Below are 21,727 nucleotides of genomic sequence, written 5' to 3'. Positions count from 1 at the left end.
TCTGAAAGTATGGGTTGCGAAGGCTATAAATTAGATGATGAATGAACGATTACACGAACCGGCGTCGAAGATACGATGCGATAGCACCAACATTCTGAAAAGCTTATTTGTGGGATTGTTGAATTCATTAGCTTACAAATGTTCTATTTGACCTTATTGCTGTTGTAACGATCAACTTCTGCCCGGCTGTACAATACCGTTTCATTCGGTATTACGTTTTATGTAACCGAGTCCCAAAAAACAGAGTAATTCGCTCATACATCCTGTTATCGCCAATGAGTCATTTGAGTCGATGGCGTTATGTCAATTCTCGATAGCAGCTAAAATTTTCATTATGTAACCCACGACTCAACACTCGCTAGCCATTGAAGCAATTACTACAACTCATTAGAACATCCCTCAGCAATGATCACCGACACACAATTCGTATTACTTGAAAGTAGACTAGGCGACAAGTTTGATAATTGAGAAGTAAAGTTGATCAAATTATATCAATTTAGAGGTTAAAGTTCACAAACGAACCTTGATAGGCTCTGCACTGCGCATCTTTTTCATATATTACAATTCTTCACGAAATTAAAACATTATTGGTTGAAATTCTTTGCATTTCAATTTCGGACCACTCCATGCATGGCGCAGACAGCATAAATAAAATATCAACACTAAACGAGCATGCACTTGCAATTTTCAAAAATTTTACTTGCTTAGTTACAAAAGTTTGCTCGAAATATTCAGCTTTCCGTTTGTGAATATTTGGTGACTCTCTGCTGTGAGCTTGACCAGCACTCACGCAACACCAAGAACGAAACACATTACATCAGTGGTTCCCAACGTGGGCGATAACGCCCCCCAGGGGGCGATTTGGCGAACTAGGGGGGCGAAAATAACGAAGGGGGCGATAGCGGGGCGAAAACGTCAGTAAAGTCAGTCAGTCAAATATGATTCAGTATATGCTTGGTTTATTGCTCAGTTCAATTTATATGAGATCGATGTTGATAGAAAAGTGGCTCAATACTTCACCCATTCCAGCCTGCGATACGTGAAACGGATTACAAGTCACGTAAATCTGACTCATATTACACCTATTCCACTGTTTACGAACTCTCTCAACCTCGTACCATCGGGTTGTTGGCGTACGATTATTCTCAATGGATATACCGCAGTTGTTACATCATAATCAAATATCAGCTGTTTCTGCGAGAACCAGCAAGAGCAAGCGCGGACGGACACTTTCTGTTTAAACTGCTAATTAGTGTGTCTTTGCGAAGTATATCCAGTGTTGCCAATTGGTGCATATTGGGACTAAATTTTGGAATATTGTGACATTTTCACGTTAGTTGGCACCAGAATTTCGAGTTTGGCACGTTGGCACTATTTTCGCTCGTTCGATTTTCTTCAACTATGACTGTGCAAATTTGTTTTCAGCATATGAGATGAGTAGCAAGTGCTACTTACTCGCGCATACCCAAGGAAATATTAAAGGTTGTTTTACATAATTCAGACCTGCAGTAGGCATACTGGGGTATTACGTCCTATAAATCGCTGTCCTATATTACATCGATATCATAGGTCCTGAGTCTCTTTATTTGCTACCCACTGCAAAAGCCGATTTGTTATGCAAGTTATCATTTAGACTACCAGACATCCGATTGCTGGGATTTATGAACCCGCCCCGAGTCTAGATCTTGAAGACGTATATATAATTAGTGATGTAACTAAGCAAGCTGATAAATTAGAAAATTTGCTGGCTCATTTTCGTGCCGATTCGGTTGTAGAATTGTTGACGTCTTTAAATGTAACTTGACGACATTATGCGCACGGACATGAATTCCACCAAAGTTTAGCCTACTTTCTTGCAGCGTAATTTAAGCCTAATTGAACCATTGAAACTGATTTCTATTAACATGTAAAGACATCTCGAACGATGACGATAATATGGTTATATTTCAGTCAGTTTGGCATTATGTTATGAAATATTTGACTCCCACAGCCTTCCCGCAGTTGGCAACCCTATGTATGACATCTGAAGCAAGCGAAACCGTTGATTTACAATCACCGATGTAGTTTTAATTGGTCTACTTTTTTTACTATCACAATAGCATTGCTTCTTGAAGTAGCCTCTCGCAATTGCGCACTCGCGCAGCTTAGAGGGAACAGTGGTCACGAGATGTGAATAAAACTCAGATTTGGGTCGCCTTCTTATAGGGGGGCGATGAAAATGATTCGAGCTTGATAAGGAGGCGATGAGTCGAAAAAGGTTGGGAACCACTGCACTACATGTAGGTAGTCAGCTAATGATGCTTATTAAAGCAATCAACGAAATTGATATAAAGAATACATCGTTGTCTAATGTAAAAAATCTTGATTTGATATGTTTATGGTATCATAAAAACGAAATCCGTGCGATTGGCGTGACTGCTGTATAACTAGTTTAAGGGGTAATATCGGTAGCATATTGAAACCCGTTTTACACTCTACTCAATATCAATGTAGGAATAGTCAGGTGCCGTATACGTTGTCCGGTGAAGCCTAGCCTAGACCGTTAAGGTATAAGGTTATATTCCCTCGCCATTATGGAACGCCTGCTTTCGAAAACTTTCATGCAGACAAATGATTCATCTTTGCTGTCGTCTCTAATTGTACGACCAAAGCGCCCATAGAGATAGTTACTACAATATACGAGTAATGTCACTGCAACACCAGATCCGGGAGATCTCTGTTATGCATGAGTCATACTTGATATCACTATAATCCAAGTTATCCTGACGCGGTCTCATTTTGAACAATTCAAGTAATAAAAGGGATGATTATGGTTCACGCACATGCAATGACAGAACATGTACTGCGCACGCTCTGAATTGTGGTTATATTCTCACCCTGGTTTATGGCAGTAACGTATTTTTTCACGCGTTCTGATATATACCTCTATAATCCTAGGTTGATACTATGATATTCTTCTGCAACAAATACGAGATAAATAAATGAAAAAAGGATCGCTGACTTTATTTACGATATCAAATTCATGCCTAGACTCTTACACCACAACGACATTATGCTAAATGCATCCTCATGTGCATTGGATGAAAAATAGTTTAAAGTAAAACGTAGTGGATATACACTTGAAGAGTATGCAATGTATGATGATGAGCGATCGAAATTACTAGGCCGTGTCAGTCAGGGAACGGACCAGGCAGTAGGAATCCATAAAATTACGTTTCATTCCTAAGAGACAGATGATACCGTATGATATATATACAGCTAGGAGCAGGATCCTTTTTTGGCCGGGCTACGCTTCTAGTTTTCAATGCCGAACTGGGTGCATGTTGAACGGGATGGTTCAATGCATTCCAGAGTAGCTTACATTCGGCCGCAGGGGGAAATAGCATCAGTTGTTATATAGATCTATGTATATATGTGCATTTTCGGGCACTACTCTATTAAATAACATTTTGATGAATCCATTTCAGGTTTAATTGCTACGTAGATCTTAAAGCGTCTTTCCCGAACATGAGACCAAACGTCGTGACTGGACCGATAGTTGTGGGCTCAATTCAACCATGCAATCTCCATTCTTGCACGAAAGAGTTAGTATTTATTACGTGCCGTTTATTATTATATATCTTTATTAACATTGCAACTGGTAAATAGACGCACAATTCAGGAAGCAACCTGCCCCTTCAGGAAAATGGAGAGTTTGGAGTAAACAATAAAATTTCTTTAAATCAAATTGATATTTTTATGCAATGCATGGCGAGAATATCTGAGAATGAAGAATTGGCATGAGCGAGGGTTTTGAAGGCAGAGATAATGGAAAATTAATATTGTTATTATTAATATAATTGTTGATGTAAGTTTCTGAATGCGGTTATCTCTCCCGGTATCATTGCTTTTCGAATGCAGTTATTACGATACGTGTTAAAGCAACTGTGGTGTACGCACGGCTAGCACCGTCGCTATAACGTCATTTCCAGAAGTCGTTATGGATCGAGTACAATTTCTGCTTAAACTTGACCTGTTTAGAACCTTCTAAATCGTCGACCGTGAACATCTAGCTTCGAAAGAGGAGCATGAAAATTGATGTATCCGTTATAAACAAATGACACTGTATTACTGTGTTAAGATTGAAAAGTTGACGATCATACTGTATTATATGCAGAGCCCATAAGTATCCCTATCCTTGACTCAACTATACCTCGTTAACTAAAATCCACAACGTCTGCAATCCTCTATACATAACTTGCTCAATTCAGTTCAGTTCAACTTGTTCATAGTGAAGCCATTCATACAGTTGAGCTTGAAAGCATGTGAGCAATAGTGCTTACGAATTTCATGCCCTTAAGGGAATTAAACTATCATTACGAATAACGATCGGGACCGGTTCATCTGCGCCAATTATCAGTCGTATCACTAGGTAAGCACATGTTCACCGGGTCAGTCGCCGAAAGTCTATCATCTCATCGCTTTGGTAATACAAACGCTACTTTTCCGCTAACTGTCCAGTAGTAATTAAATTATGTCAGTGTGTAGGCCTTCGAAATTTAACACCCACTCTTTATCACAGGGAAATTCTTGAGTATTTTGAAAACGGATACTCGCTCAACGAATGGATATTTACATCAATAAAAGGTACACGTATGGAAAGTTTGAACACTGGGATTGACGATATCTCTCCTCGGAACCACCAAATGTAGTACTATTCCCAAACGTCAAACCACTTGACCCACTAATTGAAACACATTTAGGTTACGCTTACAGATAATAAATCGATGATAGTATGATATACTAATCGCTAGAATGAGGTGCCTCAACGGTTCTGTGATGGTATAATGTCGCGCCCCGGCAGTAATGAATATATCACTGTGAAATGTGAACCAACATCGTGTTTTCAGAGGAAAAATATTTTTACAAGACACCGGACAGACTTCGAATGCCGCTCATCTTCTATTATTGCCACACAGCTGTTGTGTTTGTCAATAAAATGTTACTGGCTGGTTTACTGACGGTACGTGTGAGTTTTGCCCTCGCTATTGGTCGCGCGCATCATGGTGTGGGTTTTAGACTCGCCAATGTGCTATTTTCAGTTTGTTTTTGTTATTATTTAGGAACGTGTTGATGTCGAGTTTGAGGCACTTTTCGAGACTGGAGTCGATGAAATGTCTTGGGACGATGTTGAAAATTATCGAATGGGGGGAGCGTTCAAATGGCCTCCTTTGCAGGAAGCCAGAGCGTATCGTTTAAAGGTGTGGTCGTTTAAATTTCTTATTATCACATAGGCCTACTCTACGGGCCGATGCAGTCGTGTTCCTAACAACCTTCATTAAGTCCAATAAATGATCAATAAATAGCGGATGAACACATATCGAACCCGAGACAATTCGAATCCGATTTGCATATCGTCACTGGAGTCGAATAAAACTCTCAAATATGTTCATTTACTCTGACCTATCGGTATGAACGCGTGTGGCGAACAATGTGTACAAAGTACACTGTACGTGCATATACCAACAACTCTATTAAGGCCGGCTTACATTGAGTTGACCAGAAGAGAAGCGACGCGAAGTGAAGCTTAGCTGCAATATTGAGTGGTGATCTTTTCTTTTCCTTGGGTCAGTAAAATGTAACAACGCCAAAAGGAGTCGCTTTTTCTTAGGATTTGTATTCGTCGACATCGCGATCAACCCATTCGTCGCAGTTGCTGCCGCCAATATGCATTTGAAGCGAAGTGAAGCGCCATGAAGTGCTCAAAATTATAATACACAAACAGAGCTTCCGCGTCCAACGTAAACCAGCGTCCATCGGCCTTTGTGCTTGCATGTGGAACGTGTCAGCACAATCCAGATAATCTTCTTAAAGAAGTTTGAAAATGTAAATCAAAACCTCTTAGTTCAATGATAAAATACAAATTCATTTGATACTAGATTCGAAGGACTTGATTCGTACCTATGAAGCATCAAATGTAATTCAAATTGAAACCAGCGAAATGAAACCCATCCCTGAAACTCTTACAGCGGTGCAATAGAAAGTCGCGGCTAGTTTATCAAAAGATTACAGTCTACTAAACTTTGCAGGTTCGGGAACTCGTTCGCAGGACCATATTGAACACCACGTTGGTCCTTCCTATAACCCAGGATAGCAAATGGTGGGGTATATTCATGGGTATGGAACACGAGAGAATTCATTTGGAAACGTCGTCCGTGCTAATACGTCAGCTACCAGTAGAAATGGTGGAAAGGCCACAGGGTTGGGCGTATGCCCCGCTTTCATTAGGTGGGAGAGATTGTTTATGTAAAAAAATGTATGCGCCGTGATAGATCTCTCATATGACTATGCGACACTGTAGCGTGCGACACTTGGACATGCGATTATATAACCTCAAAACTAAACCTAAACCTAACCCTAACCCCGAAATGAACCCACATCCAGACTAGAGGTCGACCGATATTGATTTTTACAGGCCGATACCGATACCGATATTTCGACGCTCACAAGGCCGATAACCGATATCATAGGCCGATATTAATATGGAAGGAGCAGAGAACTATTTCGCCAAAAATATTATATATTAGGCAAGGTGGCACTTGTTCATGCCACAGAAAGGTGAACAACAAACGAGAAAACTGAAATCGAAAAGACTTATTGCTTAATTGTGAACATTCGTTGAAATTTGGGATAACCCGAAAATCAAAACATGATACAGAATTGCAGATCAGTTCAGAAAAGGTAGATTGTAGTTAGATATAAAATATCGGTCGCGATATCGGCCTAGATTGGCCGATACCGATAATCGAGAAAGTTCCAAATATCGGCGCCGATAATCGGCCAAGCCGATAATCGGTCGACCTCTAATCCAGACCCGATCTACAACCCTAACAGTAACCTATAACTTAAGCCAGCATCTAACGCCAACCCTAGCGTTACACCAACTTTAATCCAAGCGCTAAAGCATAGCAGCATATCCAAGTGTCGCATTTTTTTATGTTGCATGCTCATAAGTCCAGTTGTACGCAGCATAGCATAGGCATCTAAAATTTCTGTATGGCCTTTGTGTCGCAAAATTGATGTATGATCATGAGTTTTGATTCTATATGACGTCCATCATTGTCACAAGCTAAAAAGGTCATTTTATGGATGATAAACCATAACAAAGCACCGAAAAGAAATATTTCAGTACGTACACATAACAGCACAGTGTCACCATCTCACTACACCATCAATACTGTGGTGTGTGCGGGGTTGGATATCTTCCCTCCAATCAACGTTCAAGTCGCCATCGCTATGTTATCGCTATGTTTGACCAGTGACATTGTCAAAGATCAGAATCTGCTTTTACTCTTTATCCCCTGCTACCAAACTGCGAATACTTGATCGAAAGACTCCGGAAAAGCTTTCATGGCGATGGATATCACGACAATTGTACCGTTGTTATGCGATAAGAATAAAATCTCAAACTAAAGCGTACATATTCAAACTTACATTTCGATTTCCGAGTGCATTGTAATAGCCCAAAATTAATTTTTGATCATATTTAATGTTTAATACGTTGTAGTGAATCCGTGATATCGCTTCATCGTTCAAAAGTTTTATCCTCTCCTTCCAATGTTTTTTTTTTTATTAATCCCCCTATTGATCCATATCCAAACGACGAAAATGACCTTGACCATTTCCACCTATTGCATATACAAAATTACATTTCTGTATTGTGCTCGGGTGCTTACAATTTTATCACCAGATATTGCCATTCGCTTTCACCTGGCTATGACGATAAAATGTATCCACTACGACTGCACCATGCGTAACAGCGGCATGACAAAAGAATAATATACGCAGACGCAATTACCACGAATCCGCCGAATTGAGATACGTCCCAATCGTACAGATACGTGGAAAAGCATACCAACTTCGTATTATCCTCACATGATCTGACAATACGCCTAATATGTTGTTTGTTTGTTTGTTTCATGTAAGTTGTTGTACTCTGAGCCGCAGGTTACGCTCTTGAATCTTTCCTTTCGCGATGTTAACAATTACGTATTTACAGCTAAGCCATTATCTGAAAATCCTATGGTTCATGCCGGTGATGCCACAGTAACGTTAGGAAAAAACGATGATTCGAATACGTGGGGATGGAGTAACGAGTACGGATGTAGAAAGTTGAGGTTGGATTTTTCTAACAATCGAACGATATATGTCTCGCTTAGATAGTTTGTACGTCGACACAATTCACTGTATCTTATTGGTTGGTTGGAGTGTGCTGTTACATTTGCTTTTATTGTTACACTATATATAATGTTTGTTTACTGTCTTTCTTCATGGCGTGTGTCTGCCAGGGCCTCAATATGTAGTATAGGGTGCTCGCAAATGACACCTATACGATTGCATAACTTGGGTTAATCATATACTCATGCTCAATTTACCGCACTCGCGACCCCCGTGTTTTCGTTATTGCGTTATCACTAGGACTTCGACATTATCGTTTTAATCCCGATTTCTTATGCCAGTTAAATCTGGCCACGTAACCTCTTTTCTGTTTGACGCCCGTATATTCTGTTTTGATACATATGAAAATTTATGTAACCGCCAGGAAAGGAGGTTTCGTTCTTTACCGCGGCACACTAATGTTGGGATGATCACATGCCAGGCCAGGTCTGGTGAGGGGATTACCATATGTTAATGCTACTTACCTCAAAACTTTGAAACATGTTACTTTGTCTTCACGTTTGGAATCTTTCTGAATGCCTTACGTAATCTACTTCAAATTTCGTATGCATAGAAATTTGCATCAACTTTTGTTTTGTTGAGCGTAGACGTACAGGACCCAGCAGTGCTAAATTTGGAAATAATACTACTAATACAACCCTATAATTTTGATTAGTCGGATACATAACTCTTAGTACCCGAATCCAGGACATGACATATATGTGATCGAAATGTATTGCACGGCAGAGTTTCGAAATTTGAGGCTTCAAAGTTTCTCATTACTAATGGAGAATATCTGGAATTCGTGAAATCAGGCGGGTACGAAAACAGGGCATTCTGGAGTGAAGAAGGGTGGACGTGGAAGACTTTTAGGAAAGCGAGGTAACATTGACTGTATTTGTTTGTAAGAAGAATGTAATGGTAATGGCGATGGTATACTTATGAATAAGGGAACTAACGAACATGATAGATTACTACTGAACGTACCTAGACTATTCTGCTGTTACACAAATCTAGAGGAAGTTCAGGTTAAGACTTAACCAATTAATAATTGAATTTCTTCAGTCCGAATCAATCAAAAGTTTTATTGGTCTAACGAATTATTCCAACCAAAATTGAATTCGAAACATCCTAGCGTGGAATTATGAAATCCCAGTCCAGAATTCACCTCAAAAGTCTTTGATCAATATTTATGATATCTAGCACCTCGGAAATGATGTGACTTTCGGAACTGTTGTGTTTATGGTATGGAATATATGTATGCCTTACAAGGAAATCAGAACTTAAGATAGCCATTGACTTACACTGTAAATCAAATTAAGACTTAAGACTTAAGGTTAAGACTAGGTGGGTTTTCCAGATTTTCAACACGGATTGGGGTGAAAATCAAATCAGCAGCGCTTTCCAGTACATAATACGGCATTCACACCAGTACCGATCGGTTTGAACGAGCCTATACTATATCCATGCAAATGACGCCATGTTCATGAGGGAATTTTGATAGCGGGTATTACCCTTTTGCGTCTTCTGATGGTGGTAATCGTCAACAGAATCCACCCCTGCCCAAGTACGGACATGGAAGTTGCGTTTTGTACCAAACCTGATTTATACCCCATACCCCGGTGAAATCCGGAAAACCGACCAATATATGTTATAACCAGGGCGATTTTTTTTACCTAAAAAACGGAAAGATTTTGAGCTAAAAAATCAAGATTTTGACATTTTTGACTTTAAAAATCTTAATTTTGACCAAATTTGACCTGGCTTATGCAAATTAGGTGTTTTCCCCGCATAATGTTAGAATTGTACTGCTTATCTTCATTTCTGGTCGGAACTGTCTGTCCTTACGAAGTAGTTTGATCTGGAAAAAAATTAGAATTTTACATGAAAAAACTTTATTTTAACGAATTCTGGCCCTGCGAAGATTTCCAGTACTTACGTTACGCATTATGGTAAAAATGATTTTAAAAAAAAGTAGTACAACAAAAGATGCTTTCCTGCATTCTTGGGTAGAAAGTCTCTTTCCTTACTAAGTAGCTTGCCAAGAATTGAGAAAGAACGTTCAACAGCAGCATATGTTGGCTGACAACACTGAAGTTGTGCGTACACTGCTGGTGACAAACCGTGTTGCTTCATTCTGGCATTGGTTTCTACATCACCATTTTTCATCATGCGCTTCTTGATATAAAAACCATGCAATGCCCACGCATTCTTGCTTCAGTTGGGATATTGCGGTACGCTCAGCATAACGCCATGTCCACCTATTTGTTTCATTTGAATGTTTATTATTCACAATGAGCCGGCAATGGACCGTCTACAACGATAGGCCTATAAAGCAGGCTACAAGCAGTAAAATGTCAAATGATAAGTTCATCGGCAATGCAAAATCTACGATACAAATGAAATGCAGGTTGCAAGAAGTTTCAACTTTGTAAAAAATTTTGAGATTTTTTAACCTAACGCTACAATTTTGACGTAATTTTGACTTTTTTGACATGTCAAAAAAATCGCCTTAATTAAAACCCCTTCAATTTTCAGTGCGATTTTGCGCAAAACTTAACTTGTGCAATTCACTTGGAATCTTCTGTTCAGGCACCCGACATTCTGGGTATGCTCTCAAGGATGCAAGTCCGGTTGCGGAAACAATTTGGCTGCTTACACCCACTGCATGTTGGACACCGATGGATTCCGGTAGGGCTGTCTCGGCAACGCAGATTACCATGGATTTGAATTTGGTTTTGAAACAAAAACAGCTTTTCAGATTTTTCCTGGGTTATGATGGGATTCGGATTTCATGATTTGTGTTAAGCCAGCAGCAGCCAACCGGTGGCAGCGAGATGAATTTGAGTAGCCCGCGAGATAATTCTCGAAATTAGATAAATATCAAATAATAAATTACCCAGGTAATTTATTGGGAACTTACAAGGCAAACCAAAAATTTGGATCGGGAAATCGATGAATATAATATCAGTTCCTAGTTCCGACGCATTGGCGTATACGCCAGGGGCCAGCCGCATTTTTCATATCTTCGATATGACCATAAAGTATAATATTTCGTGGTAGCATTATTTATCTTGATATTTTTCTTAGCAGTTCGCGCGATTTATTTTCACTCAACTTTTTGCTTTTAGTACTCTCTCCTGAAAATTAAAAATACGCCTAATTTACTGAAATGAGTCTGACTAGATTCGTAATTATGAGAGAATGTGTTGTCCAACATTCGACTTCGCGACTGCTCTCGCAAGATTGATGGTCGGCGATGAAACCTTTGCATAAGTTGATAGACGCACATTCACCGAAATCTCCGATATTTATACGTCATGTACAAGCCCCGAATAATGATGTCCTTGCCGAATGAGCCCAGCGACATACAGATGCGACATATGCAAGTGACATTAGTTTTGACCGAACTCATTCATTAACTTTGGAAGATTTTCGCGCTTCGCGTGGTTAGCTCGTGAGTGTAGACCTACTATGCACAATTGCACAGTGCATTGCTCACTCACTTTTCATGACATAATTGTGACCGATTATGATTCGTAGTAACATAATAAGTCTTGTTTTCATCGTTACCTAATCCGGTTTGCTCCTATCGGACGTTTTAAAATAGGTCATCTACCTACACATTCAAGTGGCGCGCGCAATGGTTTGCAAATCTTACGTGGCCCCTTGACCGAAATCGTTGGCCGCCCCTGTTTTAAGCTGTATTTGGAATTGTATCTTATATCTGGAGCGAGATTAGGATTCAAAAATAAAAAATCCGCTGATGTGTGCTAAATAATCGTGTTTATAGACACTAGACAAGCGACATGTCGGTTTTCTGTAACTTTCAAACATTTTCCAGACTCAGACTGATGTTTGATGTCATCTCATTGCCTCTCGACTGGCCGGTTGAAGTCAATTACTTAGAAGCTAAGGCGTACTGCGCTTGGAGAGGACCAAATTTCCGCTTACCAACAGAAGCGGAACACCACGTGATGAGAACCTCGCTCCGTAATGATTCTGAGTCGTCAGCAGTTAACGGCTCGGAGGAAACAAAGCACAATCTTCGTTTGTATTATGGTTCACCAACTGTATGATTGTGAATAGCAAATATGATACTGTGAATTCACCAAAGATATATCATCAATTTTCGACAGCCAGTTAATATGTTTCCCCCTTCTGACGCTGGATTTTGTGACGTCTTCGGGAACGTTTGGGAATGGGTGGAAGACCACTTCAATGGATTACCGGGAGAGGAAGTTCATTTCCTATATCCAGACTTTTCAGATCCGTGCTACGATGGAAAACATACTATGATTATGGTATATATCGCTTTCGAATGTTGATTTCGCTAGACAAAAATCCTGTGATGTAAATGTAAAGTGTTACGGGCAAATGGGGTGTGATTTCGAACGAATTAAACAATGGAAGACCGCGAAATTTTATTTCCGTAGGCGTGATCAGTCATACTTGAAGGGGCGCTGCTCTCTAAAAATGATGTGGTCTCAAATTGAAGAATAGATCGAAAACAAATTTTAGCCGCAACTATTTTCTTCAAAAAAGCCACCGTAATGTAACTGCAGCAAAATGATTTTTGCATAACGGCACAGTAAGAACCAACCAGTGGTATGAAAATCAGTGTTCAGTTATTTGCTTGTCGTGTGAAGCGAGTTGTGGAATCAATTTTGTCAATAATAAAAATTACTTTGTTGAAGTTGTAGTTATTTCGTGAACTCGGGCAATTGCTACTAAAAAGACATTGGAATCGCTCACACGTATCAGACTGAACTAAACAAAAAATCCCTTTTCAATTCACATTTCAACAGGCGGAGCATTATTTTCCTCCACGGGTTGCATTTCTATCGCGTGGGGCTTAGATAACGACTATTCGGTGCTTGAACATACCAATATCAAGGATCCGGCCAACATGCGGTGATAATTTTGGGCAACGCGATTTTATCGCTATTGGTCTTTTTGGCAGCGCACTTCTCGTGAAGTCTCATGTCGGCCAACCCTTCATAAGTCTTGGTGTGACCTGGCGCGTAAATGATCAGAGCCGAAATGCCTATGATGCACCCGCAGGTTGCGCACCCCCAGAGTGAAGTATTTCAACGGATTCAAGCGATGCTTTCATAATTTCAAATATGTGTGAACTAACTTTTGTAAAATTATGCGTATTTTTTTCGGGAGTGGGTATAAGCAAAATGAAATTAAGAAATGCATAATAGCGACTAAAATGTTATAATTGAATGATTCTGCACCAAAATACTCTACTGATGTTGATTAACGACTATAATGTCTGGCCACCATCTAGTTTGGATCACAAATAAGTAATCAAATTTAATTTTCGGACTATAGTTTGCATGTTTGGAACATGCTTCGCGGTCCTGAAATATAGTGTATTGGACCCCAAAAGGACCGTGGATTCCAGTTTGAGAACCACTGCTCTACAAGATAGTGACTTGATCTCAACTCTGTGTGTTTTTCCAGGGCGGAAGCTGGGTCTCGAGTGGCGACGAGGCATCTCCCTATGCCCGGTTTTCGTTTCGCCGGCACTTCTTCCAACATCTCGGTTTCCGTGTTGCAAAAACTGTGGATCAAAACGACGCCTCCCCAGTCATCTATGTGAAGACCAACATTTACGTCTCTGGTCATGGCGAGGATGGTAAGTGTATTTTCTCATTGAAACGATTCCCTGCGACAACTTTACAACCTAACATATAAGAAGTGCCCCAAAATAGCCTTCTGCTGCACCAGTATACGAATCAAATTTGTCACACTCAACAAAGCTGCAGTTTTGAACCCGGTGAGAGTCGTTTGCGTAGATGCTGACCTTATTTTAGGCAATCAGCTATCAACCATATAAATACATCGATTGCTTCAAAGTATGCCGGGTTCGCGATTTCCTCACAATAACTTTTGGATTCCACCGCATCAAAAACGGCTGCGAAGCACTGGTTTAGATGTCTCGTTTTTAGCTTAGGAAAAAATTCGCGAATCGGTGAACCTTCAAAAATTAAAATTTACCCAAAAGATTTTGGAAACCATAATTTAATAAGAATTCTCAGATGTCTTTTTGATATTACACGTCTTCTACGTAGCTTTATTTCATGCAGCTCCTGCTACAAAGGCGTATAGTTCTGGTAAAAGCCACTCCGCGACTATCCGTTTGCAAGCCTCTATTATACAGCCAACATACAGTACATGGTGACTTTTTTCAAATTTCATTAGCTTTCACAATTGGTCGTAAGAGAGTTGTGTGCTTCTTATAATTTGGTACAACACTTGCAACATTGTGACTTACGAAAAGCTTAATGTCGACAATGAAATCTACATGCAGAAAAATGCGTTCCATATTTCTAAATCAAGTTTTTTGTGTTTCGTGATTGAAATTTGAAATCGTAACATATTTGGTGGACCTGCAGGAAAGTCGGCGTCATTGTGACGTCATTTGCACTATATACGTCAAAGTACATATTTTTACTATAAATTTTGCAAGTGGCGAGACAGCGTAGCGGTATGATCTATGGCTGGAACAGCGAGTCCGATCGAATTCGACTCCAGAATTCCTATACCAAAGTGTCGGAGTTCCATCTAGGCTTCTCCTCGCTATCTGCAATATGATAGCCTAGTAGTGGACCGTGCAATAAATCGGCAGATACGGAATCATATCAAATAATATCTGTAAGGTATAAACTAAATGATCGTTGCAGTCGAAAAAAACATGAATATCATAAAACAATGACTCATTTATATGTTATGCCGCTCATTATGTTTGCACCCTTTCTATGGATGGACGATTTTATAATCTAGAAAATGATATCGACATGGAGCAAGCGAAGAGAATAGGCCTGAAACCGATCCTCACAGAGTCCACGTCTCGCGCTCTGTGCGATGACACCACAGAGAATTTAATAAAACTTATAAAAGTGCAATACTGTTCGGATCTTTCAATCCGCACTTTGCCACTGCACAAACCTGGCGCAGGAACGAAGGAAAGAGCTCTTGTCGTTGGGTGCGGACCGGGAAGAATTGCTTTTGAACTGACGTCTGCGTATGATGAGGTTGGTGCTGTCGAACTTGCTAAATAACCTACGTGTGTGTGTGTGTGTGTGTGTGTGTGTGTGTATGAAGATAAACATTCAACTGAATGACAGCTCATTTGGGTGACAAATGAAGAGAATGTAAACGTTCTATAGGCTCATGCCACGTGACTCTTAATTCAAGTACTTTTCATTGAGTGACAGTGCCGACGATGGTCATTTTACTGACACATAATTCAAGCGCGGCTATAGGTAAATAAGAAGAAATTTATTGCATTACTTCCAATCGAGTAGCGATGTTGGCTACCAAGCTTGTATGCAAATATCAGATATGGGCATGAGCAATGAGCATATTCTGCAGACCTGTTTTCAAATCAAAGTTCCGTTGCGTTGGGGCTGGTTGCGTGTGCCTCGCGCCGACACATGCTTCTAATTTTATTGCATGCATATTTTTCGTAGTATGTTTATTTATTTTCATCCTGCGTACATGCCTCTTTTTGATGTAGATTTATATTTTTATAGCTACTAGGGTTGCATTTAAAACAAAATCAATTCAAAACAAACATGTTTAAAACAAGGCCCTCGTTTAAAATATGTTTTTTTTCATCAAGCAATGATGTCACGAATGTTCAAGTGCGACGTCATAGTGGATTGACATTGACAATTGAAAATACGGGGTGAATATAGCACATTTGACAAAATATCTACGTGCTATGGCTGTTGAACCGACTAATTTGAGTGTTCCAACTATCCCATATCGTGTTCGTCGCCTATATCGGGTAGTAATCGTCCGTAGGCTTATACAACATGTTTTCTAGAAAGTATTTACACAATTATGGCATAATTATACAACATGAAAAAACACATATGATTAAAACAGCGTTTAAAACATGTTTTAAACAGCCATTTGTTTTATACGCAGCCCTAATTGCTACCTTTAGGCTAAGGTCGAGATTGATTGATGAACTTTTCCGAATCATTTCTACTCCCACTATCTTTCGATTGTATCTTTTGATTGCATTGGTGGGTTGAATCGATTAAATGGTAATAAACTGAATGGAACTGAACGGAACGGAACTGAATTCATCTTCAGTCAAAAGTTTAAAAGGCCTGCGAATTGGACGTAACTAGAAGTACCGTGTCCAAATGCAAATCAAAATGAGGCGAAGATTTAACAATCTGTTGCCTATCAAATCCAAATACCAGCACCACTGCACAGCATATCACTGGTATATATATCAACTTTATGGCATTGCTCTATTGCAGTCTATAGTTTATCTATATTTTATTCACTTCTATATCTTACCACAGGAAATGTCAACGCCCAATTTAAATATCTTTAGCGCTAGCCGAATCAGTGGTTGGATATTTCTTTCATGTATGGGTTAATTTGTAGTCAGGATATTACCAAACTTCTTATTTATGGTTATGTTTTATTTAGGTGATTGGATGTGATATATCAGGACGATGCATCGACTTTGCTACCAAGTTGGCACATGAAAAAAGCGTACAAATGCCAACGAACGGTATGTGCCTTGTGTTCAGATTTTGCTTTCAACGTACAACAATGTAATTCCGCACTAGGTTCAAGACAAAATGGAAAGGTTGCGGACGGGCTTATTAGTCTTCACAACGGTTGTGACCCGACAAGAGTGATCTTCAAGCAAGTAAGTGTCCATTTACGCATGAGGTAGAGAAGCGTCACCCCAAATTACCCAGTAAGCCCAGTGTTCGTGTTCCCACCAAATGAATTAGGGACGTAGATACGGATTAATGCTCGCATTCTTTGTGCAACGGCAACTGTGGTCAATCTAATCCTGGCTTCCATATGCTACATGTTCGTAAAGTGCGGCTCACGATCGCTCTCTCTCTAGGTCAGTGGTTTTTAATGTTTTTCGTCCTGCGCACCTTTTCAGAAATTTTCAAGGTCTGCCCCCATATTTTAAGGGTTTTACTAAAGACAATTGGGTAGAGGTCGAAGTCTGGTTGGGTTTAGACCTGATTGTTGGAAATACTTCGCGCTTGAATCACTCCCCACGAATACTCGACTGATTGACGATCTAATAATGGCATGCACTACATTAGGAATCAAATCATAGTTGTTATAGCAACCATCGGTTTCGGACTCATGTCTATCAGATACGAGTCCAATGTACACACCCCAAATCCTGCTCTGTGATTGGCGATACGGAAAAGTTGAACTGATTGTAGGCCTATTGCTTTCGGCGACCAGCAAACCAAACGTAGTATAGAGTACTGCTCACATTGAATTTAGTTCGATAAGACATAGGGAACACCGCAGCCAGTTCTTAACTTTAACATCCATGTACTCCAAACAAAGCTACTCTTATTATATAACGGACATCTGAGGTTGTCGTTCACAACACTAAACAGAATATTCTTTTATGGTATGATGAAGTAATATACTGACAATTTGATTTTGTAGCTCTGAAATACAGGAATATTTAATTGATCATTTTGGCTAAAAGGCACCAAAACATCTCCACTGTAGAAGGGGATCTAACTCTCAAAGTGGTACAGTGACTGTTTCTCGGATTTCGACACGCCATGTGCGGCAAGATACAATAGGGTACATTGTTCGAAAAAATTTGTTGAGAACCACTGTTTCACAATGACGGTTAAGTTTCTTTCTTTTCGGCCGCCATGGTCTTATGATGAAAATATTCTCGCTTGCAATATATATCTTATTTCGCTTCATTCAGTTGACCTGGCTGCCAGTTGAGCTTGGAAAATTTGACCTCGTTGTGTTCGACGGTTTGGAACGCCTGACCAACAAGAAAGGTATATATCGACAGTTGAAACATGCTTTTGGTCTAATGATTGATTTATAATTCGTGCGCTCCTTTGCCAATATCTTTATGTGATACTGTTAAAAGATTTGATATAATTCACAGTAATTGATGAATTCTATCAATTAAATTTACAAATGGCAATGATTAAGGTGCTGAAAAGAGGAATACACTCTCAGAAATACAGAGATGATGATTGAAAGCAGTACCGCAAATGAGAGAAAACGGCGTGCGATAACACGCCGTAGGCTAGATTGCTGCATTGAAAGCATGAATCGGCAATATTTAAATAGACCGAGTAGTATCGTAACCGAACCTATGTATAGAATTAAATGACTGTATACCTACATGCATACTGTATAAAGTCAAGTGGTATAGATTATTTAAAAGGACTATGAGATTTCAGTACTTATTGATTTGTCTATAATCCCACTGCATTCCTACTAATTACAATCATTGAAATTGAAATTTCGCCTTGGGCCTGATTTCATATTTATTTAGAGCAGGGGTTCCCAAGTACGAGGACCATGGAGGCCACGAACAAAATTTGCGATCATATATCTCTGAGTCTACTCCACTATAATAAAAGAAATAAATTAACATTCAATAAATATATTAATACAGCAGAAGTACGGCGAACTGTGATGTCATTGCTGCCCATTAACATATCGTTGTGAATGTGAGCTTTCAGCGAAGTTATGTCTAAATATAAAACAGCGCAGTGTCTTAGATATTTTACAGTACTTGTAGTTGGCTCTTTCTGCCACCAAACCATCAATTGAAACATTGTCAGAGCGGAAACAAGCTCAGCCATTACATTATCTGCCCGCACCAGCGATGAGCAATGAGCATGGATTTAGATTTTCAAATTGGAGTTCAATATTTTTACCGGATTGAGATAGGTTTTGTATTTGCGATCGTTTTGAACCTGGTTGGTTGGTATTGTATTTGAAAACACGACAAATAATTTTTAGTAGTCTATACTTATCCACTATGGTCTTGGATTTGGACATAACGGGAAATTCATTCCGTATTTTATTTTAGCCTTAAATGTGAAGCGGAAATCCAGAACAGGGTTTGGTATTCAACATAAAAAATACGCTCATATCATGGCTTGGACCCAACCCGTTCTCGATTATGACCTTTCAAGTGAATGATTCTTAGTGTAAATGTTGGAAAATCATTTTTTGCTTTAGGGTTGTTCTACTCAAATATCGTCAAACACTATACCAGGACTCGGTAAATTTTCGCATGCAGCGTGCTAAAATGTCAAAATATTACCCACTCGCGTGCCAAACATTTTGAATTTTGTCATATTTAGCGTTTGAAACAAGGAATCCCACCAACCGCTTAATTGCAGCTGGCATCGGTTACGGCCGGTATTGATCTCGATGGGTATAAATTTTAGTTGCTCCCGCACTAGACGCGTAATGTACGTAGTATTTGCATCATTTATTTTTAGTCGCGCTATGATCGATATTCTGTGGTTGCTTTGGTCGTTTCCATGTCCGCTGTATTCGGTACCATAGCCAATAAGTGACAGGCACATAAATGTTGTTACGATGATATGGCTGGCCTGATGATGAAAAATGTGCCCACCCCTGTATTATGCCAGTCGGTTTGATGTCACATTAGGGTTGGGGTACTGGCACCTGATTTGTCTGCAAAGCTCCCAAGGTTGCGGTAAAGCGATAAAGGTCGTTGGTCCAGATATATTGGAATCGCTTATTACACGTATCAGACGAAACTAAAAGAATATCTCCTTTCGTGAGACGAACACGATTCCAAATTCTCATTTCTACACGGGGCTCATTATTTTCCTCGAGGGGTCTCATTTGATACGTGGGTCTCAAGATGGGGCGCATTTACTATTCGGCCACTGGACAGTGGACATATCAATGTCGGACGTTTTGGCCAACATGCGGCGGTTATTTTATTCATTATTGCTGCCAATCATTTTGGCAGCGCACACACCGCACGGAGTCGCATGGTCGCATGTTTACCGAAGCGTTATGTCTAGGTCGTGTCTCCTAGCGTGAAAATGCACAGCGCCAATATGCCGGTTCATATAGCCTACTATAGTCGCGCTCCCGCAGTCTGCACCGAACGGTTTCATACGATATTAGGCTGGTTACGATATTAGGTTGGCGTGGCGAGATAGCGTAATAGTATGATCCATAGCTGCAACACCAATGGGTTGCGCGTTCGAGTCCGACCGAGGTCGACTCAAAAATTCCTATCCCAGTGTTGGTGGTTTATCTAGGCTCCTATTCGCCACGTGATCCGCATAAGCAGTGTCTTATAAAATGCCTAGAAGTGGGCCGTGCTACAAGTCTGTGAATGCAGAACCAAAAATACAGTACATAGGCCTGGTGTAAAATGTCCAATGTAGTCGAAACATCATGAGTATCAAAACAAAAAAAGGTTGGTTGCCGTTCTTTCATAATTGACAATACGGCTGGAATCATTTATGCACAATAGGCATATTTAAACAAAATTTTCTATATATCTCTCTCTATATAAACTTTTATTTCGGGGGGGGTTCCCACATTGTAATAAAGAAATCAAGTTCCAGTAAATCTGCAGTATACCTTAATTGCCATATCGTTTGCAGCCTGGCTGGCAATGACGCCGCACATCACCAGAACGCCGGGAAGCACAGTCATCGTATTGAGCCAGGATAACGAAGTCAAAGAGATCCTAAACGATGTGATGTCGACTGCGCCCAAGATTCATTACAACATCTTATATCAATGATCCGAAAGAAACCGAACGACGGACCACGTTTATTACATTATTCTTTCACGAAATTATGCCATTGGTACGAGATACGAGGATTTTGAACGCTTGAAATATAAACTGCTGTCTCTTTACTCCGTATCTGCAATTTGCAAAATAGCAAATCCGATGAATTCATATCGTACGCTATCGCGACCAATTGTTATGGTATTTAATCTCATAGATGCATATCTGTACAGTGTACAGTGTACACTACCATTTCGTTATATTTTCATGCGATGAATTATGCTTTCAAAGGTACCATAACGTTTTACCTAAACATGCCATCCTTGAACTCTCCTACATACTTCAGGTTATAATTCTGCATAAGCACGTTTGCATAAACACTATTGACTATTGGAACAGTCTTCTATATAATGTATACTGTCATGGGTTGCAATCTGTATAAACAATATTCTTGAAATTGTAAATGTTAGCTTGTCAGCTCCCGTTAGTACATTTAATGCAAATTTTTTCATAGAAATGGCTGTATGATACTTTAGACAACTAAATGCGGTTGCATTCAGTGTTGTTTTCCAAAATCATCATCTCTGAGACACACCTATTCTACACTTGATGCTTGCCTTTTCTGTCCGCGATAGAGTTGACTTTGCTGAAAAAAAAAATAGAACTGATATTAAAGGAAATACTCGAGTACGCATGATGTGCAATGTACTTAAGCTATCGATAGTAATCAGTATATTGGTAGAGTGTGGATCGGTCTTCAACAAGGCACTTACTTGCTTTCATCGTGGTTATCTTCAGTAGTCATTTTAATCGATTTATCCATTACAGCACGATGGCGAGCAAGAGTCACGTCCACGAACTCATTTGAACTCCATGCAGTTGGAGTTGAAGTTCTGTTTATTCAACTTTCCATAGAACAGTGATCTATTGCCCCTAATTTAGTCACAGGGC

At 39.7% G+C, this 21,727-nt stretch overlaps 1 protein-coding gene across 2 annotated transcripts; it reads left to right on the top strand.

The window, feature by feature from the left end:
• Window positions 1-3,467: 3,467 nt before the first annotated feature.
• On the top strand, window positions 3,468-21,466 carry LOC145457605 (hercynine oxygenase-like). 2 transcript variants are annotated; one of them, XM_080335825.1, is made up of 15 exons: window positions 3,468-3,584; window positions 4,890-5,002; window positions 5,103-5,240; window positions 6,069-6,267; window positions 8,039-8,156; window positions 8,944-9,078; window positions 10,789-10,887; window positions 12,041-12,269; window positions 12,336-12,500; window positions 13,669-13,843; window positions 14,992-15,242; window positions 16,663-16,747; window positions 16,806-16,888; window positions 17,945-18,023; window positions 20,646-21,466. In XM_080335825.1, exons 2-15 carry the CDS (start codon window positions 4,928-4,930, stop codon window positions 20,786-20,788), a joined length of 1,974 nt encoding a protein of 657 aa, XP_080191951.1. In that variant the 5' UTR covers window positions 3,468-3,584; window positions 4,890-4,927; the 3' UTR covers window positions 20,789-21,466. The 2 variants fall into 2 exon arrangements, with proteins under 2 accessions (XP_080191951.1, XP_080191959.1); XM_080335833.1 differs by lacking the exons at window positions 3,468-3,584; window positions 4,890-5,002 and adding an exon at window positions 4,562-4,626.
• The last annotated feature ends 261 nt before the right edge of the window (window positions 21,467-21,727 follow it).

The sequence above is a fragment of the Botryllus schlosseri genome, chromosome 2 (genome assembly GCF_051294905.1).
Source record: "Botryllus schlosseri isolate E-star chromosome 2, Bs_hap1, whole genome shotgun sequence".
NCBI lineage: Eukaryota > Metazoa > Chordata > Ascidiacea > Stolidobranchia > Styelidae > Botryllus > Botryllus schlosseri.
This window is presented reverse-complemented; position numbering and strand designations above follow the sequence as displayed.

Bases quoted from the DNA above. Each gene is read 5' to 3' on its own strand.
- LOC145457605 (XM_080335825.1), top strand. From the start codon at position 4,928: ATGCCGCTCATCTTCTATTATTGCCACACAGCTGTTGTGTTTGTCAAT. The intron at 8,157-8,943 runs GTTGGATTTTTC...ATTGCACGGCAG, and splicing joins TACGGATGTAGAAAGTTGAG to AGTTTCGAAATTTGAGGCTT. The intron at 16,889-17,944 runs GTAAGTGTCCAT...CGCTTCATTCAG, and splicing joins CAAGAGTGATCTTCAAGCAA to TTGACCTGGCTGCCAGTTGA.